We start from the raw sequence: 27,353 nt of genomic DNA, 5'->3' as shown, positions 1-27,353 counted from the left end.
CTTCCTGTTCCTTGAATTTTTATACTTAGAACCATCTTCTAAATTAAAAAAAAAACTCAGAAAATGTACTATAAATTCAGACTGCTATCATTATCCAACCAAAGAAAGCCACAAAATAAACGTGCAGAGAACCACAAATAATACTGCCAAAGCAAGTGTGTTCTGCAATGGAGTTAAACTTTATAATAGCTTTTCAAATGTTGAAAGAAATCTACTCCTATACAAAAGCTTTGATGAATACCTAGAAGTTTGTAAATAAACATATTGTAATGCTATTAGGCCCTAATCCAAATTCTTGTCATTGCTGTAAAATAATTTTATCTCATACAAATGTTTTTTAATCCAATTAGTTTTGTATTTTATTTTTGTTTTTAAATGCTATGTAACCTGATGGATTTTTGTCTCAAGTGGTTAATAGTAAAATTTACATTTCTAGTATTCTTAATTGTAAAATTTAAATGCACTTTGCATGTTCTGTAGACTGAGAATAAAATAAAATGGACATATAAGTATTAAAAAATAAAATGGCTGGAAATATACTTTTTTCCTTCAAGTATGTGGGTACATAAACATAATCATAGTAACACAAATGAAAGAATAGGTTAAAACTGCTTTAAAACTCATCATTATATTTTGTATTTGCATTATAAATATGAAAGATGTCTATACACACTAAACATTGATAAACAAGTGCCACAAACATGTAAACTACCTTAATTTTTCATAGTTAGGAATTCACTGCTCAATGAAAAAGCACAGTTTAACATAGTGCGCAGATGCCTACATTTTCTTTAAATCTTTATTCATTCTACGGTAGCAGAATACACGGATTCAATTCTGGAATGGGAGGGGGGAGGGGGGGAATAGAACCAAGTTGCCTGCTGTTTTGCTCTTATGTCTTTCCTTTTGTTGGTGGGAATTATAGAAATGTTATGATGGATGAGGGTGGGGGGGAGATAGGTAGGGCAGAATATATCCCCTCCCATCCCCCCATCTGTACTAGCCCTTATTCAGGGTCCTAACTGTAACTGACAACAGCACAAACTGGGCAAAAATAATAGCTCCTATGTGAATGTGTACAGCTTTCAGCAACCACTGCAGTCAGAACTTCAAGGTACCTACATAGACAGGTCAGGTAGTTTATTCCACATACAGTCAATATTCTATGTTCTTGGAGTGAGGGGGGGGGGGGGGGGGAAAGAGGTGAAGAGTGGCGAGGAAATACTCGAACACAACTGTATATGTAGCTTCAAGATTGAAGTTTATGAAGAGTTACTTGATGAAAAATTTTTTTTTAACTTCAATGAAAAAATGAAGGCATATTTGTGACAACTTACACTCATCACAAAAAAAAATGTATCCAAAAATAGAATCAGCTAAATTTTTTAAAGTTCTATTAACAATTACCACTATCTAAAAACTCAACATTAACATACAAAAGTAAAAAAAAAAAAAATATATTACAGACAATTATATAAACTGCTTCTTATTTGTACTCCTTTTTGATAAAACAGTGACAAAAACTTATAAATACTGTATAAATATAACGCACCACAACAGTACCTACATATGTTGACAACAAACACATAAACAATATCTTTTATGATTTTAATACTGTAACGCTAGATTCATTTACTTTTTGTGCACACATTTCATACACAAATACCTATGCACACTTTAAAACGTTTTAAGTTGGAAGTTCAATTTCATGACAATGTTTAAAATCTGTTTCAGTGCTAAAATCTGGTTTTGTATACAGCCCAATGCCAGGTTTAGAAGCCGACTTGGTACCCACTATCAAATACCTTTTATCAGCTACAGTCAAGCGACAGCCTGGTTTGAGACCACTGAAATGAAGATGTTTCATTACATTTACGACTTTGTTTTGCCTGGCCCCATCACATGCAGACGTGCTGGAAGAAGTACTAGAAGAGGGTTTCCTTCCTACGCAATTCTGAGCTTTGTTAATATTACGTTTCCTGGAAATTATTTCCTTGGCCTTATGCACTTTCATTTCACTAAGTGGTTTTTTCTTAAGCAAGGTCAACTGTCTTTGTTTTATTTTGTGACAAATCAAATCATGTTCCTTGTTTTGGGGTACCATACCAGGCTCATTTATAAGAGGCTCTTCACCAATAATTAGGTCCACTATTGGCACTGTCTGTGTACTTCTTGAACTAACCTTCAATTCTTCTTTAATACTTTCTGAGGGCAAACTGATGCAAATATTTTTTTCCTGTAACAAAAAAAAAAATTATAACGGTTCGTTATATACAAAAATAAAAAGATTTTTTCTTTCTTTATCATTAGAAAGTTTTATTGTCCGAAAGACGAAACAACTGAATCCAATCACTTATCACGTTCAATATTTTGCTCACTCATTCAACACGTATATCCGCCTGTCGAGAATTGCTCGCAGCTCGGGCGATGAGAATTAACGAAAACAAACGTAGCTTAAGTCCTTCAGTAACATCTTACTGTGAGTACACGAAATCAGTGCGGTTTCAAACGTGGCCGCACCCAGCGAAAATGAATTTCGCCATGAGCCAAAACTCAACGTCGGTAGCAGCAATTTCTAATTAAAAAATGTCCAAACAGTTCCAAAAACAACCAATGATTAAATTACTATCTTCGGCCTTGGTCGAGCTACCGACGTTAAATTTTCTACTCCACAATTACTACATAATTTGTGAGAAGCATCCGAACGCGGCCTCCTCGTGCAGTGATCAACAGACGACTGGTGAAATCATGGCACTGTGTCCTTCACACAGGGAGGGCAGTCACATGACCTCACCGGGCAGTCACATGACCTCACCGACCAATCACATAAACTCTTCATCCACACTAACAATTACAAGCCAATCAGAACACAGAACATATACACTGAAAACCATTTCCACACATAGAAACTGGGGATTCCTTTTCTCCTTCTCTCTCCAACACCATGAGAGAGCAGTTATCACTCAGTTCCCACGCAGTGACGAGATATCGTTACAGTCTCTCTCTTACTGGGGAATCAGCGTTTCTATCTCACTTGCACTTACAGGCCTCTTATGCCTCTCTCTTTCTACACATCACCCCAGACACAGTCCCTTGTTCTAGAATCATTATGCAACAGCAATCATAATACAAATTACTTGACAAAATTAAACTTATTGAGAAAAACTTTAAAAAGTAAGCCAAAACAGTCAAAAATCCAGTACAACGGCTTATTTGTGAACAGTTACATAAAAAATAGTAATGTTTTTAAATGTCTGTTAAAATTCAAAGTACAATCTTAAAACACACAGCAAGTGCAAATCTCAACCCTAAAATACATAAAAATGGAAAAATATTATAAGCAAGACTTTTTAATGAATGTTTACATGCATGAAAACAGTTTAAAAGAAAAATATTTAGCTAGAGGGCAGGGGTTTGCAACGTTACAAATTTATTAAAATATTTTCAAGTGTAAACTAGTTTACTTGAGTTTATAACTTCAAAGTTTCAACATTTGTGAATATTTAAACGAATAATTACATTTTACTATTGAAAATATGCTACACATTCTTGCTTTGGGAACTAACACAAAAATCTACAATGCAAAATAAGCATTAAAATTAAATGTGATGAAGGGCTTTTTTTTTTTTTTTTAAAGAAATAGGTATGGCATGCGGTAGCAGACGCGAAGTTTGGGTTGGGGGAGGGTGGTATATATCTCCCCCTCCCCCCAAGTTATGACAATATTAATGATAATTCAGTGAAGAAAAGGCAATTACTACAATTATTATTGAGATTCAGGTGAGCTGTCATGATGCCTGGAAAAAGCTATACAGGAAGTGACTATTTTGAGGTTGATAATGTAACAGTCTAATTTCCTTATGATTGACGTTCAAGTTTTTTGAATACACATAGTTTAGGATAAATTTTCATAGTTCAAAAATTGATTTCTCTTTAAAATCAGATTGAAATTTTATAGTGGAAGCAGTAAGTTTTAGGGATATTGCTTTTATCCCCCCCTCTCTCTAATTAGAAAAATGCTGTTTTGTTAAATAGTTACTCTGACACTGGGAACCAAAGGCAAATGAATGTTTGATTTCAAGCAATGCATGTTTCAAGTGGAATAAAGGCATCCTGGTTTCCTACCTGGACTTTTGATATAGTCAGTGTCAGATATAAAAAACTAACATTGGATTTGCTAGCAGGCAACAAGTTTTATTACAAGATGAATCCACACAATACCAACCTGCTTTTTAGTATTTGTACACTCATTTCTTGTACCGATAGAAAGGTGCTCCAGTACTGACTGTGATTTAAAACAAACTTCTTTGAACTTATGCCAGCATGCCATTTGATCATAACATTTCTTGCAAACCATTTTGGGATATCGGTCATCTTTTTGCACCTGCAAAATTTCATATTTACTATTTAAAAAATAACTTACTAAAACTAAGAACATTCCATACATGAATAAATCAATAAGACCCCTTTGATGCAAACCTCAATATTACACATTTCAGCATTTACAACATTCATGTACGCTGCTATAAAGTGTGCAGACAGTATAAAGATCACTTTTTTTATAAACTTCCTGCATTTTGCAAAAATTTCTTCAGGTATTTGGGAAGGGTTTAAAAACTAGTTCTCTATAATTAGTTTCCTCCGCAAAGCTAATTAAAAAAACTTAACTTGATGAATTTGATTTGCAAGATTAATAAGATAGTAAAGTAATTATTTGATACAGAAATACAGCAAATACCAATTAAGGGTACTATAATCCGGCAACTTGTTTTCGACCTGCGCAGACCCCAGTGTCAGGCGGCGGTCACGTGATTCTCTAGCGGAGTGGAGTGGAGTGGAGGGGATCAGTTGACGGTTGTGCTTCCTGGATACGCCGATCTCGAGATAGTGCTTCACAGGTCGGTTTACACGATAGTTTGCGTTATGGCTTCAACTTCAGGAATTAAGTCACGCATTTCAGCCGGTACACCATTACGTGGACAAGCAAGGGAAATCGTTTACAATGTTGTAACACATTTAAAAGAACAGAAACGTTTATATAAATTAAATTACGTCACAGAATCGGCAAGTGCTGTGAGGTGTTTCGCAATCAAACATTAAAAGTATCATTGTGGAAGGTAAAATTAAAAGTAAAAGTAGTTTAAAATTTTTCACACCCACGGGTAAGAACAAAGACCAAAAGAAAAGAATTGAAGTTGATGACTTTTCCGAATGTGCGATTCTTAGGAAAATTCATGAATTTTATAGCGTTAGGAAAACAGTGCCGATATTAAAGAATTTGACAAAGTCCTTACGAGATGATGGTATTGTGAACTGCAGCAAAGAATACTTGCGCAAACTGTTGAAACGTCTCGGTTTTCGATGAAAAAAATGTCAGTCTAGAAGAAAACTTTTGATAGAGAAACCTGAAATTACCGCATGGAGAGGAAAATTTTACAAGACATTTGTGCGTACCAAAACGCAGGGCGGAATATAGCATATATTGATGAAACATATCTACACGCTACTCACAGTGTTAGTTCTTGCTGGCAATCCAGCACTGAACTGGGGGTCACAGAATCTATCGGTAAAGGGCAACGATTGATAATTGTGCATGCTGGTGGCAAACAAGGCTTTGTCCAGAATGCGTTATTGATTTTAAATCAAAACAAAAATCCGGTGACTACCACAATGATATGAACTATGCAAATTTTTTGTTGTGGCTAGAACAAAAGTTACTACCAAATTTGCCAACACACAGTGTCATTGTTTTAGACAATGCTAGTTACCACAATGTTTAAACTAATAGAAAACCTTCATTAGCTACTCTTAAACATGACATTCAAGATTGGCTTAGGGAAAATAGCATCCAGTTTTCTCCTGATATGAACAAAGCAGATTTGTTGTGTTTGGTGAAACAGCATCCTTCCCCAAAAATATTCAAGGTAGACGAAATCATAAACAAATATGGCCATGACGTGATTCGATTGCCCCCCTACCACCCGGATCTAAATCCGATCGAGCTAGTGTGGGGGGACATCAAGAGGAAGGTCTCTGAGGAAATAGGTAACTCGGACGAAAAAAGAAAACTATGTGAGAAATTGTTTGCTCAAACAGTGGAAAAAGTGCTCCGAACATGTTAAAGGTATTGAAGCTGAATATTTCAAAAGTGATCGAATAATGGACATCGAAATCGACAAAATTATTGTAACCCTTCAATCATCATCTGATGAAATTTCAAGTGGAACAGATACTGCACATAGCTTCGACTCGGAATTCGACTCGGACTAGGTAAGGTTAATATTTCCTATGGTTATTCACAATATTAATTAATCTTTCTTTTGCAGCTGTATGTGATAACTATGCAGGTTGCATAGCCTATGCGAATAAATGTTCTATTGGCTTGATATATTAATATTACTTATTAAGGGGAATGGTGTACTTATACCTGACAGCAAACATTTTGACTCAACTTGGTTGTCAATTTTGTTTACATTTAATTGACACTTTACGATTGCCGGGTGCATGTAATATATACTTTTTTTTATGTCCAATGCCCTAAATAGACATGCAGTTGTTTCTCAGAGGTTCCAATGTCCTATGAGACTTTCATCGGTGACAGTGACATTTCATTAATGGGATATATTTAGAAAAGTTATGTACATGCTTCTATAGATGTACCCGAGCATCTGATCAATATGTTCATCTAGATATAGAAGTGGGAATGAATATGTAGTTTTCGTAATTTTGAGGGTTTTCAAAATACGTTTCAGGAGTCTTTCCCCCCTCTATTACTGATATTGAACATAGATTTCATCATTGCGTCAACCAAATAACCCCCCTAATGCTGCGTCAAACGCAACAAATATTTTGTTAGTGCGAATACCTTTCAGCCTCATCGCGAAGCGAGTGAAGTTCGTTCGTGTAAGTTGTCCTTGAGGGAGGAGTGGCCCTCCCCTACCTGCAGACGATTCGGAGGGGAAGGAGGCGTGGAAGTTAGGGAGGGAGGAGCTGCGCGGAACAGAAACGTACAAGGTCAATTACTAAGTTGCCAGGCTATATAACATATTTATTACGTATTGTAACAGTAGTATAGACTTTGGAGAAGACAGGACTGTTTTGTCTGGTTTTTTGAAGTCCTGTCTCTCTGAAAGTCTGTACTATTTTTATCATAACAATTTAACTAATTATTTGTAGTATGTTTCTTTACATGAATTGTAATAACTGCAGAGTGAGTGTGTGAAAATTTGTATCTTCAAATTCAAACCAAACCCAAAAATAGTTCATTTTAGATTCGTCTAGCCCAATTAAAGTTTGAACTTTGAAGTGGCAAACCTTCAGCATAGTACGTCTAATAACAGCTACATACATTACCAAGTTAGTTGCAAAATAATCAGTTCAACAATGCTAACATTATATAATGTGAAAAAACTCTAGTACTATAAAATGTAGAAATCTATTGACCAAAAATTATAATTTAACATGTTATTATGACAGCACGTCAAAGAAATATCTCCGGGCTGGTTCCGTAGCCACTCGTAGTATTTGAATTTGGAATCAAATATATTTTTTTATGTAAAGCATTTATTTTATGTAAAAATCTTTAGATGACAATACATTTTAGACATGTCAGGATAATATTCAAAAAGGCATCACATGTAAGTATATTATCAACAGCAGTATAGGTAGACGCTTATGGTGGTAGTACGCTCAGATCTCAACAGAGAGCTGTTCCAACATTTAATTCATCCATTCCAGGATGTTTTGTTTGAGCCAACAAGTAATCACCATCAGTATTTGGCACACATTCACAAACCACAGCTACTGCCACTCAACCTACTTGTAATGATACACAGAACACTGGAAATGTAAGTCAAATGCAGTTTGCACATCCCACAGAAAGTAATTTTTATAAATGAAGTAAGTTAATTTGTATATATGTGACTAAAAAAATTATTATTGTATAATTATAAAACTATGCAGCATACAAGGAATAAGAAAATGGTGAAGCTAAAATATTTTAATGAAAATGTTTGATGGGAAAGTATTGGAATTAGAAACAAAATCAGCGGATGGCCAGCACGTGCCTTGAAAAAGAAACCTCACAGGAGGGATAGGAAAATTGAAGGGTTCAAAAATATTTGAAAAACATGTACAAAAGAGCAATATAAAGGCATATAGGTGAGTGTACAGATATGAGTGTATAAGAATGTGAGTTAAGTACAGAAGTGCGCAAGTGTGCCATATCACAAATGCTGCTGTTTATCCCATCTGTGTTGCCACCAAGTAATTTTATAGCTAAAAAATGACACATAAATTCACCTTCAATTAAGTACACATGCAGGTTCACAGTTGTAACCATGGTGATAAAAAACCTGAAAATTCTTACACTTGTCTGACTCTCTACCACCATGGAGCACCCCATACCTGAGCATTGTACTTTTCCTTTTTTTGTTACACCTTGACTCCATCGACTATAAAGAGGTTAACCTTCAAATACTAGTTTTGCTTATTAGAAATTGCGCGAGTGGAGGTGCGACTTTTGATAGCTTGTTCTTCCAAATGCAAACTCTAATGAGAGAAGCACCTTCTTTTGCCGAATGGAATGTTGTAAAATTTTATTTTAGTGTTACGGAATTCACCAAAATTACTACAAGGAGCTGGGTTTATTGGTCTGCAGAGTTTTTCTTCCACAATCAAGACTAGGTATTCAGGCAGAACACTATATTTTTGTATGATTTGTTTCTTTAAAAACTGACAGCTAAGTGTTAACAATAGAACTATAACATTTTAGGCTAGCTTGATCAATTATGACTTAAGTTAGGTGCTTTTGTATTAGTTTAAAAAAAGTTTGGTTTGAATTCATAAAACTTAAAGAGAAATAGTTTTAGTTTGATTTGAGACTAAAAAAAAGGTGAATGCACACCCCTGAAGTTATAAAAAGCATCACAAAAACTTGAGGTAATATTATTACTTATAAACTTATAAGAACACGCTGTAATTATTAGGTATTTATAATAATAAATGTGTGAAATTAGGGCTTAGTGTCTCGTCGACAACTGGGTCATTAAAGACGATGATGAAGTGATAAAGTGATGGCTGAAGCATCAACGGAAATAATGGGTGGAGGAAACAGGCGTACCCTGAAGAAAACACACTGGCTAATGGCAATGTCTGTCATGTTTCCCATTTGCGAAAAATTTAAGTTTGATAGGCCAGGCAAAGTGAAAACATGCATTATTTAATTCACTAATGAAAGTATAAAATCAGTTACAAAAATTGCTAACATAAAGATGGGAGTATTTTTCTTAGGCCAAAGTCAGCAATGTCACCAGTAGCATTTCAAAACCACAAGAAAATTACTCATTAAAAATTTTCATACTTTAAAACAATCACATTCTGTACTACTAAACATACTGAATAAGTCTATTCATTAATGGTCCTGCCTACCTGGGCACACAAATTGTATTCAGAGCTTCAGAAAAAGAACATGCAATTTGAAAACTACTCAAGACATCAAAGTGGGGTCTGTTTACAAAATAAATTCAAGAATACACTGAGACCGAATAGTAGTTCTGTTTCTATATTTTGTTTTTAAACTGTACTTTTGGGAAAGTGAAAATGGATAAAACAAGGGTTTTCAGAATACTTTTTGGCCAAGACAAGAAACACCTGGTACAGATTCTTGAAAGTACTCTAGGGCCTTGCATTACATTCTCCCTCTTATAATGTAATGGTTACCACACAAATCTCACAGTTGCCCTAAGTACTACAAGAATATTGCGTCCCAGTTCAGAGCCTTGCGCTTAGTGGCAATACAGCGCTAAAAGCACCAGCAAGCGTCACACTTAACATCCCGCCTCACTAACACACATACACTCGTGACTAGGTGGGCCCCTTAAACTACTGTGGGTGATATACTGAATAATTAGTCTATCTGTTCTTTCAATTCATAATCAGTAGTTATTATATCATATTCATAAAATATTTTTTATCCAAAATACATCTATAATAGGAAGATTAACTTTGCTTACTCTAACATATTCAGAACCAGATTGTGGGATATTTAAGTCTGTAACATTGGCCGCATTGGAGACTTGGGGACAGTTGGAAAAAGATGGCCACATAGCTTGATCAAATGTAACTCTAGTTGGTGATTTACGAAATAAAAATGTAACACGTGGCGACGAGGATGGGATGTTGTGCCGGAAAGAATAATCAGTTTATTCAGCGTTGTTAAAATGGGAGGTTTCAAAGTGGAAAATTTTGTTTGCAGCGAGGATTCGTGGAAATCGTACGCTGAGCGGCTGGAACAGTGTTTTATTGCCAATGGCGTCAGTGATAAAGAAGAGGACCAAGCAAAGCGGCGCGCAATTTTGATATCATCATTAGGCAAAGAAACATACGAAGTCTTACGGAATTTGTGCGAACCAAAGAAACCTCAGGACGTGAGTTACAGGGAACTTTTGAAGTTGTTGAGTGATCATTATTCTCCCAAGCCATCGGTCATAGCTGAACGGCACAATTTCCACAAGCGTGTGCAACAAGATAGCGAAACAATTTCTGACTTTGTGGTTGGGTTATGGAAATTAACCAGGTATTGTAATTTTGGGACGTTTTTAGACGCGGCTTTGCGTGACCAATTTGAGGTCGGGGTAAGAGATAAACATATAACACATAGGTTATACTTGGAACCAGAAGACATCACGTTTGAGAATGCCGTAGCACTTGCAGCTGCGTATGAAGCGGCTATGGATAATGCATCTTTAGGTGTGGCAGATTTGAAGGTTAGTGAGGTACCTTGTCAGACGGCTCCAGTGACCGAGGCCGTAAATGTAGTCAAGTTTAGGCCCAGGAAGGTAGATGAAAAAGGGTTAGGAACAGTGAAATGCTTTTGCTGTGGTAGGGCTAACCATGTGGTGAAAGACTGTAAATTTAAGAGTTATAGGTGCAACAATTGTAAACAGCTGGGTCATTTGCAGCGCATGTGTCCAAATCAAGCGATGTCAAAGAAGGGTGAGTCGAGAGCACACAACTTTGTGGTACATGATGGTGCAGAGAACCAAGTTGGCCTCGTAGATCGGTGGGAAAGTGAGTTCACATCAGTGTTTTGTATATCAACTGGAACAAAACCAAAGCCATGGGTAATACCTGTTTTGGTTGGGGAAATACAATTAGACATGGAAGTGGACAGCGGTGCTGCTATATCTGCCATATCAGAACATACCTACAAACAATTGTTTGCAACCCATCACTTGAGGCCTACCAATGTCAGATTGAAGTCTTATACAAATGAGGTGATGAGTCCGTGTGGTACGTTGAGGGTGCCCGTGAAAGTAAAGGGACAGCCTGAGACTACAGAATTAGATCTTTTTATAGTACCAAATGGTGGTCCACCCTTGCTAGGGAGAGACTGGTATGATGCTTTACATTTACCACGACCGCACTTGTATCATATCGAGACATCAGAGAAGCAAAAGTGGGAGTTGTTTAACAGCTTGGTAAGGCGATATCCACTGGTTTTTGATGAGGGCCTGGGAACATTTACTGGTGGGCAGGTCTCCTTACGACTAAAGGAAAATGTCCCTCCTGTGTTTTTGCCTGCCAGGACCCTTGCGTTCGCACTAAAAAGCAAGGTGGACACGGAGCTAGACAGACTGTTAGGGCTGCACATTCTGCACCCCGTAACATTCAGTAAATGGGCTACACCGATTGTGCCAGTGGCAAAAAGTGATGGCAGTGTACGCATATGTGCTGATTTTAAAATAACTGTAAATCTTGGATTAGTAGCAGAGTATTACCCACTACCCAGGGTGGAAGAGCTGTTTGCAAAGTTGAAGGGTGGTGAGGAATTTTCTACAGTAGATTTGTCTCAGGCATTCCAGCAGTTAAAGTTAGATGAGGCATCTCAAGAATTGTGCACAATCAATACACACAGGGGTCTTTTCAGATACAGCAGACTACCATTCGGAATTGTGTCCTGTCCGGCCATTTTTCAGCGTACAATGGAGCAGGTTCTTCAGGGCCTAGACGGAGTGGTTTTCTTTCAAGATGACGTTCTGGTGACTGGTCCGACAAGGGAGCAGCACTGGAAAAATCTGGGTACAGTATTCCAGCGTCTAGACAAATATGGTCTCAAGGTAAATACGAAGAAGTGTAAAATCCTTCAGCCTTCAGTAACATTTTTGGGTCACACTATTGACAAAGAGGGGCTACATACTTGCAGCGATAAGGTCAGTGCAGTTGTGGATGCACCAGTTCCGCAAGACCTTAAGCAGCTGCGTGCATGGCTGGGGTTGGTAAACTATTATGCTCGGTTCTTACCTAACCTCTCTACAATCCTCGCACCCTTGCATGGGCTTTTGAAGAAAGGATGTCGTTGGAGTTGGACCTCGCAGTGCGACGTTGCCTTCAAGCAGCTCAAGGATTTAATTGTTTCATCTACTGTACTGGCCCACTATGACCCTGAGTTGCCTATCAAGATGGCGTGTGATGCTTCCCCATATGGCCTCGGGGCGGTGATCAGTCATGTGTATCTGGATGGCTCGGAGAAGCCAATCGCATTTGCTTCTTGTACATTGTCAGAAGCCGAGAAGAACTATTCGCAGTTAGATAGGGAAGCCTTGGCAATTGTTTTTGGCGTCAAGAAATTCTTCCAGTATGTGTATGGGCGGAAGTTCTGCCTGGTTACCGATCACCAGCCCCTAACGCACATATTTGGCAACCATTGCGGCATTCCTCAATTGGCTGCAAATCGCCTACAGCGCTGGGCTGTTTTGTTGCAAGGATTTGACTATGAGGTACAGTATGTGAGAGGTTCAGCAAACTCCAATGCAGATGCCCTTTCCAGGCTGCCGTTGCACCGGGTAGAGGTTTCAGAAGAGTTTTCATATCTGCACGTTGCAAAGGCTGAGTTTTTACCAGTGACGGCACAAGCCATTAGGATTGCTACAGAGCGTGACCAGGTTTTGAGCAAAGTATTGTTGTGCGTTCGTGATGGCTGGCCGTCAGAGGTTGAAGAGGCTTTGAAACCATTTTACACAAGAAGGCTGGAATTGACGCTTGAGCAGGGAGTGCTGATGTGGGACCACAGAGTAGTCGTGCCGTTGTCTCTACAGAGTAAAATTTTGCAGGAATTGCATTCCAGCCATTTTGGTGTGTGTAAAATGAAAGCTCTAGCACGGTCTTACGTTTGGTGGCCGAAGTTAAATGATACATTGGAAAAGGTCACAACATCGTGTGAGTCATGCTTGCGGGAGAAGTCTATGCCTGATAAGTCTATCCTTCTGCCATGGGTATGGCCTGGTAAGCCATGGCATAGAGTACATGTGGACATTGCTGGTCCCTTCCTGGGAAAGAACTTCTTGGTGTTAGTGGCCAGCTACTCTAAGTGGCCTGAAGTGTGTGAACTCACAAGTACTAGGAGCACAGCCGTTATCAACAAATTGCGTGGGTGGTTTGCAACGCATGGCCTCCCGGAGCGGCTTGTATCGGATAATGGCCCCCAGTTTGCATCGGAAGAGTTTCAACATTTCTGCCGTCAGAATGCCATAAGACACACATTTTCCCCACCATACCACCCAGCAACCAACGGGCTAGCTGAGAACATGGTCAAGACGTTCAAGCAGAAGATCAAAGCCATTCTCCACTCTGGGGTGCCAATGGAGGTGGCACTCCCTAGGTTCCTTCTGAGCTACCGGACGACACCTCATGCTGTTACTGGAGAGTGTCCCAGCAGTTTGATGTTTGGCAGGGTATTGCGAAATAGACTCTCCCTGGTTACGCCTTCCGTAGCAGCCATGGTTGCTACCCACAAACCACCTCCTGTTTCTTCACCTCGGTGCAGGTCGGACACTTTTGCGCCTGGCAGTGCAGTGACTTTTAAAGTCTATGGGCGCGGAGAGAACAAGTGGGACCGAGGCATCATAGTTGACCAACTGGGTCCGCTCACTTACAGGGTAAATGTATTGGAGGAGGTGTTTTCCATCGTCATCTTGATCAGATCAGATTATTTTCCCCATTTCAGACATTTGTGCCACCCTTCGACCAGCACGGCGTAGACAGTGACACGAGTACTTGGGCTGCAGTAGCGCCTCAAGGTGCAAGAACTCCCTCAGAGTTAGTCACTGCCAATAAAGCGTGTTACACCAGGGATGGTTACTGGTGCGAATGGTAGTGCCTTCTTCAAGCAGTTCAGTCCAGCTACAATGGTCAGTGAGAGTCGTGAAATAGGAAGGGGGAAGAGTGTGCTTGACAGTGACAGCGGTACGGACCAACAGGTTTTAGGAAACAGCAGTACGTCATATGCAGGCAGAATGGAGGACGAGCAATTCAAAGGATTTCCTGTAGAGGCATCTTCACTCGGCAACAGCACTGTTAAGGATCGTAGGTACCCGATGAGAGACAGAGTACCAAAGAAGGTTACTGATGTATAGTGTGTTATCTGCAGTGTAGGACATTTGTTGGCAACAATGTATTCGTTTGTTGTACTCTTTGTAATGTAGGCGTGAGTGACTGGTTTGTGTTCTCTAGTGTATTTGTACTTTCTTTTTAGTATTGGTTTATATACCTATTCTTCTTCCAAATGGTTATGTGGGGGAGGAGTGTGGGATATTTAAGTCTGTAACATTGGCCGCATTGGAGACTTGGGGACAGTTGGAAAAAGATGGCCACATAGCTTGATCAAATGTAACTCTAGTTGGTGATTTACGAAATAAAAATGTAACACAGATGTAATTAATCTATAGCTTCAAATAGTGGACACAACTGTACACTACACTATGACTCACTAAACAACAATGACAACATAAAGAGTACCTACAACTACTTCATACATTCATCAGCCAGTACAAAATCATTTTCATTATTATTAATGATACATTATTCAAATTTTGACACATTTTAAAGAGTAATCCTTTTGAAGTGATTGAATAAAACTTTGCAAAGCTATATTATACGAGACAATTATTTAAAATCACATTAATTATGAAAATAATTTTCCATGAATTATCATTATTCATACCATGCCATGTTCAAAATGGTAAAAAAATAATATATATATTGTTATGAACGTTAGCAAGGTTGCGTCACGCGCAGGTGCAAAGCTAGCTGAGCTGCATCACATGTCGCTGTAACATGAAATGTGCCGCGCGCACCTGGGTCACTGCTTCCCCTCCCTCCAGCCCTCAGCTCCCCGTGCAGCGCCGTTTGACATCCGAAACTGGACAGCTGCGGAGTTACGTGAGCCGCCGACACGTGTTTCGAGAGATTTCTGCCATCGTGTCAGCGCAGAATGACGCGACTGGCGCCAGCCGCGCTCATGAGTTCCAGAAATGACGGCTGAATATATAAAAAGAGGACGTCGGCCTCAGAGTTCAGTTCAGTGAAGTCGGGAGTTTTTCCGCGACGGAGTTTCCGGGCGATAGAGCGTTGAAGTCCCTGGACGAAGGTTCCAGGGCGAAGAGTTCAGTTACGGGTGATAGTGTCGCAGGCGCGGCGGAGTTCCGAGCGAAGTTCCAATCGAGGCGTCGGGTGGGTTCTTGCAGAAGGGGAAGTGCAACGGCAGCGGCGGAGTGCGGCAACGGAGTCCTGTGACGGAGGACCACGAGGGGTGCTGCGGCGAGAGTTGCGCAAGAGGTGCGGTCCAGCGAGGCGTGTGGGTTGTGAGAAACGAGTGACTGGAGGAAGCAACATTTTTTTAAGTACAATTGATTAATTGGCATTTTTATATTATTAGCTAGTAATGTAAATAGTGGCAATAAATAAAACTGTGTGTGATAAAAATCTTTAATTGGGCTAACCTTTACAAACCCACAGTAAATCGTAACAATATATATATATATTTGCTATGACTACACTGCTAGTAATAAGTCTATAAGCAACTCACCTTGACTGGTATGCATGACACTACATCCTTATCAGTCATTGAGTTCGAGTCACTGAAAATTGGATACATGACTTGGTCTACAGCCAAGCACAAGCGGCAAATGCTTTCAAAGCTGCACACCACATAATTAGTGCTATCTGATGCTTCTTTTGAGTCTGAGACATTTAGAGTTACACTTTTAGGAGGCACGAAGCTGTTCACATTTTCCTTGGAATTTACCTGATCAGTACAGGAAATATTTTGGCTCAAATCACTTCCTTGGCTTAGTTTAGAAACATTACAAGAATGTAATGTGGGATTTAAATTAGCCTCAGTGACTGCAATTCCATCTGATGTGTACGTTACTTGGCACAATTCGTCTGAAAGTTTAACACTATCTGGCTGCACTAGCTGAATTGTTGGAAAATCTTTATTGAAAGAAAATTCTACAGGCAGAAAATTTATATCTGCTGATGAAATTGCTTTTGGAAAGTTTTCTTTACTTGAATTGGTCGAACCCGATAATTTCTTTCTGACAAATTTTTGGCAAGTAAACACATTCTCACAAGAGGTCTCTGTAGGCAAGCTGTCACACAGGGGCAACTCGTCACTGGAACCAACTCTATTCCCAGGAGACACAACAGGATGTTCTTCCCCACAAAGCCCAAGTAAAGATATACTTCCAAAGTGTGTGGGTTCTGAACTATCTTGTTCACAAACGCTTAACTCATCATAATCATCGTGCGACAATTTTGGCAAACCAGAGAAAACTTTTTCATTTGCCCAGTTGCACACAGTGATATCTTTAACAGCACTAATTTTTTCGTGTTCTGTTCCTTCAGCCATCAAACCAATAGCTAAGTCTGAAAGAGCACACTGCTGCTCATCTATCCTTTCATTTGATACGTGTCCCTTGTTGCTGACGATACTACTGCCGGGCATCCAACTGTGCAGAAAATCTGACTGGTCCAAGCCATTCATGGATCCTACGTCCATGTAATCTGAAAACTGTTCCTGCTCCAGGTCACCTTCCGCTCCACCAACCGTCTCCGACACTTCGCTGAACGACATAGTAGCCTCGCCAATATCATGCTCACACTCTTTCTTGTCGCTCACTCGTTCACCGATACCGCCAAACAAAGTGCTAGAGTTTTCATTTTCATTTAGATCACATTCAACAATCCAGCTGTGGAGAAAGTGCTCTACTGAGACTCCATCCCCGTCTGAAATAGGACTGCTGCTGTCTTCTGTTCTGCAAGTATTTGCAAGATGTGCTTCTGTAGAAGGTACAAGTTCCTTGCTTTCTGATTCACACATTTTATCAATTTGAAGAGAAACCTTCTCTTGGGTGTTTATTTGCTTGTTATTAGCATCTTCTAATCTACTAGGACACACAGACAAGACACTTAGCTGATGGAAATCGTGCTGTGGGATTTCATTAACACAAAAGTTAAATTCATCATTTTTATTCAAAGTATTATCAGTGCATGTCATGTGTTCTTGCGGTAGCTTGCTGTCAGTAAAATTTTCTAGTCCCAAGACAGGAGTTGTGTTTCCAGGCATCCTGCCGGAGACTTTATCACAATCTACGCCTTCATGACAGAGAGCACTTAACTTTTGAAACTTCTCAGTGGGACACTTGTTCTGCTGGTGTTTCAAAACAGCACCATCTATTGCCACGTGTCGTTTGACATTCAGACCAAACAGAGTGGGCACGGCATCGCGTGCAAGTCTGTTCAGCATGTCGCTGAAGAAACAGTTCCTTTCAAAATGCTGTTCACACACTTTGTAAGCTACACTTAGACGATACGTTGAGAACTTGAACAATTCCGGGTTGCCTATGTTCTGCAGCCATTGGTCACACCTGAAAAATGATAGATTTAAGGATTGTATCAAAAACAAAATAATTTAAAGAAATAATAATCTAATACAATTTAAATTATCTATTAAATATTATTTATAAAAGGAAATGGCTGTCAGCTAAATACAGACTGATCCAATGTTTTCTGACTGTCCATACTGAATGTTGTAGCACACAATCGTATCATTTAACTAATGCGTAGACTGTGAAGGGAAAGGAACTTGCAACTGTATTTCCCAATAAATTCCTGGCTTCATATTGTTTGCAGTGTTGTGTTTGTTCTCAGGGTTTGTTTATTTGTTTATGATGGATTAGTAGCACTGCCAATGTCATAACCACTAAAGCCTTTATAATAGACGTAGTATCCTAAATTAATTTGTTCCTAATATTTTGTGTTTGGTGATTTTATATTAATTATGATTAAACAATATTTGTTTTACAGGGTTTTTCCTAATACACAATTACTTATTTAATTTTTTTTAACTAAAAGGTATTTTTATGTCAGTCGTAGTATGTACTGAATGCATAAAATCATGTGGTATACAGTTTTGGGTTAGCCGTTCATCTTCAAATTATTATTTTTTTAATAAAGCATTTATAAATAAATAAAAATTATATTTTTCAGAAACCCTGGAAAACTCAGGTTTATATTGTTCTGGAAAAAATGAATGTAGCCTTAGTCTTCAAATTCTTTACTTTTTGTATATCATTCATTAAATCAATAAAATTTCTCAATGCATCATGAATGGGTCTTCCAAAACGAGCAGCCGCTACCTACAGCTGGATACGAACATGTGTAGGCTACCTATATACTATTATGCTTTCACATTGAGTAGTCATCCATTTGGCTGTTGGCAGTTGAAGACAGCTGAATTTAAACTTTATTTATTTACATTTGTGACATGCCCACAGACAGTCGAGGAATTTTAATGGTGGGGCGAACATACTAACACACACAAGACATACAGGTGTTGCACGTGGCACCACAAGCATGTTGGCACTACGCATGCGTGACCACCATCTGCAAGTAATCCCGCACAAATATTTCATCTTCACTTTGCTTATATATTATATATTATTCTCTTATGATATATCTTTCTTATGTTTATAGTTGGGCAGATGATACAATTTTTTTTGAGCATTATCTTATTACTAGTAAAAAGAAGAAAACTATCATATTTATTGAATTTAGATTATGTCTATAAATAAGATTGTTATTAATGCTTAATGTAGGTACATAGGATGCTTACAGCTAATGAAAAATGGAATTACTATGCCGGTGGTTTCAAAGTACACACTGCCATTTTACATTACATTTATAATAGTTACAAATAAATATAGCAGCTAATATATCTCTTCTGGCTTTAAGAGAACCCAAAATGTAATAAATGTCTACAGTAATACAATTTTGCATTTTAAGATTAATAAATTTAGAAAATTTCATTTATACTTGAGCTGTATAGACAAATATACCTAGTGGAATCAACATTTGAAGCATTGAAAGTAATATACTTAATGGGACAGAGTATTCTATTAGAATTAGATTCAAGGGATTCAATGTGAAGATGGAAATATAACCTGGAATCAAGTAAAATAAGAGCTGTGTCATCATTTACGTAATGAGATTTCATAATTGGATGATTATCAATGTGGTATTAAAAAGTAATTGGATGAATTTTTCTTGAGAAGGTAATGGTAATATTTTTGTCATTGTTTTAAGTTCAACTTGCACCACACTACTATCACAGAAATGTCTGTCTAGAGTAAGAGGCAGTCATGGGAAGATGTAATTTTTCTGTACATTTTATGATTGTCAGCTAACACATGCCAGTAGAGTAGTTGAGAACTGTAACTATATCGCTGAAGTAGATGTTGAAAAGTAGAGGAGAAAGAACCTCTTTCAGGGACCCTAGACCTAGATTAATGTAAATAAGATTTAACATTTTTTACTGAAACACAGAAGTATCTTTTAGATAACTTGAGAACCATTCAATAAAGTTGTCACTTAAACCAAAATTAGCTCATTTAGTTTGTAAAATTTGATCCTGTAGCAAAAGCCTGTACTAAATCAAAGTAACCTACATCAACTTGACCAAGAGTTATTACTGCTGAATAAATAGGATTTAGAAAAGATATTAGGTTAGTAATTGTGTTTTCACCAGTTACAAAACCATGCTGAGCATCATAGAGTCTATTTTTTAGAATCATTACTTTCACTAAAGATGTATTGTAGAAAAGGAACAAAGAGTAGCGAGCATCCTTTTAAAATAAAATATGGAATGCCATCAGGATCTGTTGTTAGTGTTGACATTAAGGTTTAAATATCAGACTCTCTGTGATAATGGCCATTGGAATAGAATAATATGTATATATAGAAACTGGTGGATTATTTTTATATGTTGGCATTACAAAAACACTAGAAAAATGAGGGCAGCTGTTGACAATAAGTACTGGGTCATTTGTGACAGAATCATTACCCTTCAGAGATGGTTGTTGTCCATAGCCATTTCTCATGATATGTATGAAGCTTCACAATTTTTTAGGATTTGTGCTTTATTTTTTCCTCTTTTTCAAGAATTGAGTCTTAATTAAAAATAATGCTTATGCAGTAACTTTGAATAATTAATAAAGCTTGCAATGTATTTTAGCAAGTCTGACATTAAATAATGCAACACAAGTAAATAACTAATTATTAACCCTCTGCACGGAACACCGGCCTGTGGGGCCGGTATATAGTGTCGAATTTGAGCTGTAGAGCATGCAGGGTGTCACCCTCCTCGCCCTTCTTCTAAGAGAGTCTCAATCAAAGCATCCTCAGACAGCAGGTAGTCGTTATCAGTGTGCGGATCTTTCAACCTCGTGGTCGCCCATTAACGCTTTTCTGAAACCTACAGGGTCTCCTGGACCGGTGTTCCCTATAAGGTAAGTTTCTTCCCGGTCTGACAGACCGTTATTCCTCTTTATGTGTATTATTCACCCGGTCTCAGAGACCCGTGTTCCTTTTATCGTAGAGCCGGTCTATGTGACTGGTATTCCTCTTTACAACTTTTTAGATTTTGTTTTGTTCATACTCAGTTTTTCTATCATATTCATAGAATCTGTATCATTTGTTTGGGTTGGCTGACATGAGCAGAGCACCGAGCAACATTTCTGCGCGGACCAGAACAATTTTAGAACTTGCTTCAGCTGCACATTCGGATGAGGAGTCCGATGTCGACCTCGACTCAGAAGACTCTTATGTTCCTTCGGAAAATGATGAGGAAGTGTCACAGCACAGCTCTGACAGTGAGCTCTCGTGTGATGAAGACGAACCTGCCAAAACAGTGAGAGCAGAACAGGCGAGGTCTCCTGCCAACCAAGACAGTGGCATTTCTTCAGGGAGTTTTAGGGGAAGGAATAATTTTATTTGGAATAAAGATCCAGCCCAACCCATAAACAGCCGTTCCAGCCAAAATATTATAAAAATTAAAACATCCACACTCAAAGGCCCCACGAAAAATGTACTTCATCCCAGCCCTGAAGATATTTGGGGACTTCTTTTTACTCTTGATATTCTCGAGGACATTGTTACATGGACTAATATGAAATTGAATTCAATATGAGAGAATACCAAACTCAATGATAACTCATATTGCCCGACAGACGTAGATGAAATAAAAGCATTATTAGGATTGTTGATGTTGAGCTGCATTTACAAATCGGTTAGAGAGTCACTTTCATCACTTTTTTCCACAGGGCCTACAGGCAGGCCAATATTTTGGGCTGTGATGTCCGAAAAACACTGCAATATCCTAATCAGATCATTACAATTTGATGACTCTAGTACCCGACATACCAGAGAAGAAAAATATCCGGCCGCTGCGATTTCTGGAATATTCAACAGGTTCATAAACAACTGCCAGGAGATTTACGAAATTGGAGCCTTTGCCTGTGTCGACGAGACTCTTGTCCCATTCCGGGGAAGATGCAAATTTAGGATGTAGGTACATGCTTAACAAACCAACCAAATATGGCATAAAATTAGTTTGCCTGGCTGACGCTCAAAATTTTTACCTTTCAAATGCCTACATTTGTGTCGGTAAAGATAGTGACGGGATGACTCTCAGTGCTGAAGAAAGAAAGTTGAAGAAGCCGACGCAAGCAGTAGTACGATTAGCCAAGCCTTTATACGGTTCCAATGGGAACATAACTGTAGATAATTGGTTTTTGAGTATGGAGCTGGCACAATATTTGTCTGACAGGTCTTTGACAGTCGTGGGGATGCTAAAGAGAAACAAGCCAGAAATTCCTCCTGAATTTTCGCCAAATAAGAGCCTGCCTGTTGAGTCATCATTATATGGATTTACCAAAGAATTTACTATTTTATCATATGTGCCAAAACAACATAAGGCTCTCATTCTCCTGTCGTCAATGCATCTAGACAATTATGTGGACAGTAAGAGTAACAAGCCGGAGATAATTTCATTTTATAATTGCACCAAATCTGGAGTTGACACGTTGAATATGAAGAGCAGCATGTATTCGGCCAACCAAAACACCAGGAGATGGCCTCTGGCAATTTTTTATCATCTGATATCCATTAGTTGCAGCAACGGCTACGTCATCTACAAAAAAATATTACGAAACCACAGACCTACGTTGATTTGATTTATATCCAATTTAGGGCTGTCACTGACAACAAACCATCTTCATCGACGGCTTACCATTCAGAACTTGTCAACTGGTCTAACACTAGTAAGAAATTGCCTGACAACCATCCATCCTGAAGATGCCGATGCTTCTTCATCGAATCAATCAAGGACGGATCGTCTTGAAAAAAGAAAAACGTGCCGTTATTGCCCATACCAGAGGGAGAGGAAGACTAATTACAAGTGCGTGCAGTGCAACACTCCTAACTGCTTGGAATGCTCAATGAAAATTTGAAGAGATGTGTGTCACATTTGTAATATTATTTAAACATTCATTTACTTTGTGTTATTTTTGTGACATGAATTTGTCGTCTAAATTGTTTTTATATTTCAAATGTTTATAATTAGAAAAGTTTTTTCTATTTAATTTTATTTTATAAATATGTTCCTGACTTACTTCATAAAATATCGTGAAATATATACATATATATGAATTGCACAAGAAAATACATTCAGTTGTAAATGTTTCTTTAAAAACCTGGTAATTCACATATAGTTTAAAGCATAAAAATACCTAAAAAAAATTATACTGGTCTGACGGACCAGAGTTCCGCTTAACTGATAAAAAAGTGATGTTCCGTGCAGAGAGTTAACTATCCTAGATGTCAAAGTAATAAATTTTTTGTTGGCTAATTTACTTTTTTTTTTCCTGAAAGGCAGCTAAATTCAGAAATCACTATTACTATCATTATTATTATTAATCTATTAAAAGTGAATAAGTGGCTCTATGTTGTGAGTTTACTGTACCAAACTACTTCACTGTCAACAAGATGGAAAATTTTTATTTTTTGTATTATTTAAATATGGAATACTGTCACCTCAAAATCAACTAGGTATAAAAAAATATTAAAAGTTTATTTGAAGATGAAGTCTTGTACAATGACAGTTTAAAGTGAACGGCACTGTATACTTTCCCACTATGCAGCCTATTGTATGTTCTGTTGCCATGGGGTAGAAGCTGAATTGCAGTTGTAAATTTAAATATAGAATCTAAAGAATGCATTGTTGCAAGCAACGACAGTTTTTTTCTTCAAATTAAGACTTACACTTATTTCCCTTTGCATCAATTTTTAATGTTAAGACTATTTTTTTTTATTACATATTGTAGCTAAAATACAAATAAATTAAAAAATTAATGACCAATTATAACCAATACCAGTTCAAATACATAAAAACCACAATACCCAGACATTTCTTCTTTTCTCTCTAAAATTCCTTTTTTCTACGGAAAATATTAGCTATTATGATCAGTAATGTATCTTTTGTTAAAATATGGAGGCAATTTTGCTCACATAAGAGTTGCAGGAAGTATTTTTCTACTACAGAGGAATGATACTCTGCACTAGGTGCATCAGTAATACTCGGATATAAGGGCTTTTTAAAACGAAACAAAAAAAAAAATTGGAAAAATGGTTTTCACACAATACTTACATCCCTACATTTACCCTGAGGGATGGTTTCTTATTTCATACTGGTTTGTGAAAAAATAACTGTTTAAAGCTTACATTACAATACCTGTCTTTTCACACTGCCGCCGCCATTGCTTACCTGCTATCGTGTATCTCTATGTTAAGCACACTGTGGCCAACTATGGAGAATTAACAATACACTAATTATTCCGTTTCATATAGGTATTGAAGTTTATCTCTGGATCCTGAAGGATTGATACTGATGGTATAATCTTGTTGGTTCGATCCTGTGGTACATGATGCTTGCTGTTTTAATTCACTAAGTTGGAAGATCTTGTACTTAAAAAAAAAGTCTTATAATAATGAATTATGATCCTAAGTCAAATAAAAAAGATTTTTTTTTTTTAAACCAACAATCATATTCCCTTCTTATTTCACCATTTCTTTCATATGCAGGATCTTCCGACGTAGGTACTGAACTAAAAAAGCAAGTATCATGTACCACAGGATCAAGCCAACAGCATCATGTCATCAGGATATTTCAACATACTGAATTAAAACAAGTATCATGTACCACAGGATCAAGCCAACAGGATCATGCCATCAGGATCAAGCCTTCAGGATTCAGGAATAAACTGGGGTACATTAAACACCAGCCATATCAATCACAGAATATACGACGGTTGTCATCAAAGAATTCCTTGGAAATACTGCAAAATTAAATGTGTCAGTTACTTCAGTATGAAGGGTACTTGTTGCAGATCAGCAAATAACCTCCAACCCACACATGGATAAACTATAAAATGTACCCTCACAAAATATGTACCTTAAAACAAATGACAAAGTCCTAAGCTGGATTAGGTATGGCTACTAGAGGTGTGTTATTGTAGGTACAAGCAAAGTTAAATTTTATCTTTACGTCTCCTTTAATTATTATCCTTTCAACTGTAAATAGGTACATTATAAATAGATACAAATAGTTCTTTCACAAAATGCTTTTACATAGTTGAATAATTCACATATAATACTGATAATACTGTATAATACTGATCCCTGTACCTGTAACATTCAATACTTGTACAAAATTATAAGCATAACATGAAACTATTATATTTTACATTATCAGGTCCCGCAATCGGACTCTCGCAAAGCAAAGCTAGCCAGCTGTGAATGTCAAAAAGAGAGAGAGTAAAATAGATACAGCGCATCGTGCCTCAAACGACTTTAACTATTAACGTAGACCATACAACAATACAGAACTGGCTAAGCAAGATACAGTTACAACAAACAAAACAAAAAGGAAGGAATTGAATAATTATTTAGCCACAAAACCGTATGTACTACGTGACAATTTGACATGGTTACCCTATTGCAGAATTCCAAACGTAATTTCCAAGTGGCAAGCCAAAACAAAAAATTTAGAACAAATTTTAAAAAGCTACATAATGATCACATGACGTTCAGAACAGGGCTACAACCTGTTGGTGCCCAAGCACACAAACCCAAGTTCCACGAAGAAGCTTACCATGTCGAGAGCTCGCCAGCACCGTACCCCTAACTGACTTAAAGAGTTACAAGAGGAACTACATGCTGCTAAAATGCAAAGTGACCCAAACCTGTCGGTAGCCTCGAGACCGAGCGCCGAAAATCCTCTAATGCGGCAACCCAGAAGGGGAACAGCGCAAGCGCTGTAAACCTGAAGGGTGGGGAATCAATTACCAGTTGGAAAGAGAAGGAATCGAGACACATCAAAAGGGGAAAGGAGGGGAAATGGGTAGGAGAGGAAATGGGTAGGAGGGGTGACGACCACACCGCACCGAATTCAAAGTACATGACGTTGTCATTACAAGTGCATAGCACGTATTTCTCAAAGAAAATGAACGACGTTAACAATTCTATTCAGAAATTTTTCCTCTCGCTCATTACAGCGTGACTCGAAATAGTACCTACATAGGTTTAAATACAATGTAACAAAACTAACACCTTGAAATACAATTACGTATTCTAATAAAACATCAAACATGAAATATAAGCAGTAAAAATTCCTTACAATTGCAATACAGTCATTTAAACAAATTTCATTATTACATCTACATTGACTAAAGTGCTCCAAAACAAATTTAAAAAAAACCATAATGGTAAACAATGAATGTAGGCGATAGGGTGAATACGCGGGTGTTGTAATGTAAGCTATAAACTGTTATTTTTTTTTAACAAACCAGTAGGAATTAAGAAATCTTCATTTCAGGGTTAATTTAGGAACGTCTCAAGTATATATAAAACATGTAGGCCTGTTTTTCGCGGGTAAATAATGAATGGCAAGTATTACCAGTGCATCTGCAGTGCTTTTTCCACTGATGTGCCAGTTGTCTTTGACCATTAATGTGGACAAGGTCATGAAAATATGGACAGGGTGGGCATATTTTAATCATTAATCATTCTAGTTTTACTTCTTAGGCCTGATTGAAGCAAGGGTAGAGGGTAACAACTGTAAAGACAGATTATGGAATATTGAGATGGATATTGGTAGCAAGTTATAAGGAAACGACCTGTATGAAATTACCTAAGACCAAGTTTAAATTTCATTTATCGCACCAGGAAATTACTTTAAGGCAAGCAAAAATTTCATTCAAACCTGTATTTTTGTCTTGGAAAAGAAAACAGTCTAACGCCAGGTATTTTTTCACTTCTTTTGCAGACTGCACACTTTTTAACACCCCCCATTTTGAAATTAGAGTTTTAAACAATTCTAATTTTTGATACAGAATCTTTTATTAATCATACACACACAGCAAATTTATCTTTTTAAAAAATTAAGCCATGGTTGAAGCTAGAGTATCTTTCTCTTGACACATGCGCATTGGAGCTATATTTAACAAAAAAAAAAAAAAGAACCAAACAGTAAACATGTCATAGATAGGAGATAGTTAATGAATAACCATGACGCCAACCGCCGGTGCTCCCTCTGGTCCGCAAAGGTCGTTATTCCACAACAACACTTGCTCCTAAGTGCATCGAAAACGTCCGAGCGTGGTGACCGCGGAGTGTGTGAAAGTGCGCCGCGACGAACACCAAAGCGACGTCAGCGCCCGGCCGGGTGTGGCAATGCGCCTAATTAATTATATAATTATTCTTTCAAATGAAAACAATTAATTATTAAAAATATAAAAGAAGATTCATTTAAGGGAAATTATGTCTAATTGTCTTATAAGCATATATTGTGTAACTTGTCTTTAAGTCCAAAACTGGCCGGGTCGGTTTACCCGCGTTTCACGTGGTTAGGCGCGAGGCCGCAGGGCGGTCTCGCGCTCAGTTACCGTGGGGAGCTCGAAGGGGTCGGGCACTCCGCGAACGTCGGGCCATCAATATTAGCGCTTCATCTCCATATCAGCAATAGTGTAAGTCTTTTAAAATCCTTTAACTAGCACGGCGCCGACCCCACCCCAGTCGCACGATATTTCGTGCGACTCGTAACTTATAAATTTTTATCCCGACAGAGAGTTTTCTCATATTCTACGTAATTCCATGTCCAGTTTAAGGACAGCGTGTAG

At 37.9% G+C, this 27,353-nt stretch overlaps 1 protein-coding gene across 2 annotated transcripts; it reads right to left on the bottom strand.

Annotated features, from left to right (window-relative positions):
- Positions 1-609: 609 nt before the first annotated feature.
- LOC134543087 (uncharacterized) lies at positions 610-26,693 on the bottom strand. Of its 2 annotated transcripts, XM_063387877.1 has the most exons (5): positions 26,438-26,665; positions 15,866-17,708; positions 6,866-6,990; positions 4,226-4,384; positions 610-2,236 (listed from the first exon to the last, which is right to left on the bottom strand). In XM_063387877.1, the coding sequence occupies exons 1-3, from the start codon at positions 26,524-26,526 to the stop codon at positions 6,976-6,978; spliced, it is 1,947 nt and encodes a 648-aa protein (XP_063243947.1). In that variant the 5' UTR covers positions 26,527-26,665; the 3' UTR covers positions 610-2,236; positions 4,226-4,384; positions 6,866-6,975. The 2 variants fall into 2 exon arrangements, with proteins under 2 accessions (XP_063243947.1, XP_063243938.1); XM_063387868.1 differs by lacking the exon at positions 6,866-6,990 and having other exon boundaries at positions 26,438-26,693.
- Positions 26,694-27,353: the final 660 nt, after the last annotated feature.

Source organism: Bacillus rossius, chromosome 1 (assembly GCF_032445375.1).
Source record: "Bacillus rossius redtenbacheri isolate Brsri chromosome 1, Brsri_v3, whole genome shotgun sequence".
NCBI classification, from domain to species: Eukaryota; Metazoa; Arthropoda; class Insecta; order Phasmatodea; family Bacillidae; genus Bacillus; species Bacillus rossius.
This window is presented reverse-complemented; position numbering and strand designations above follow the sequence as displayed.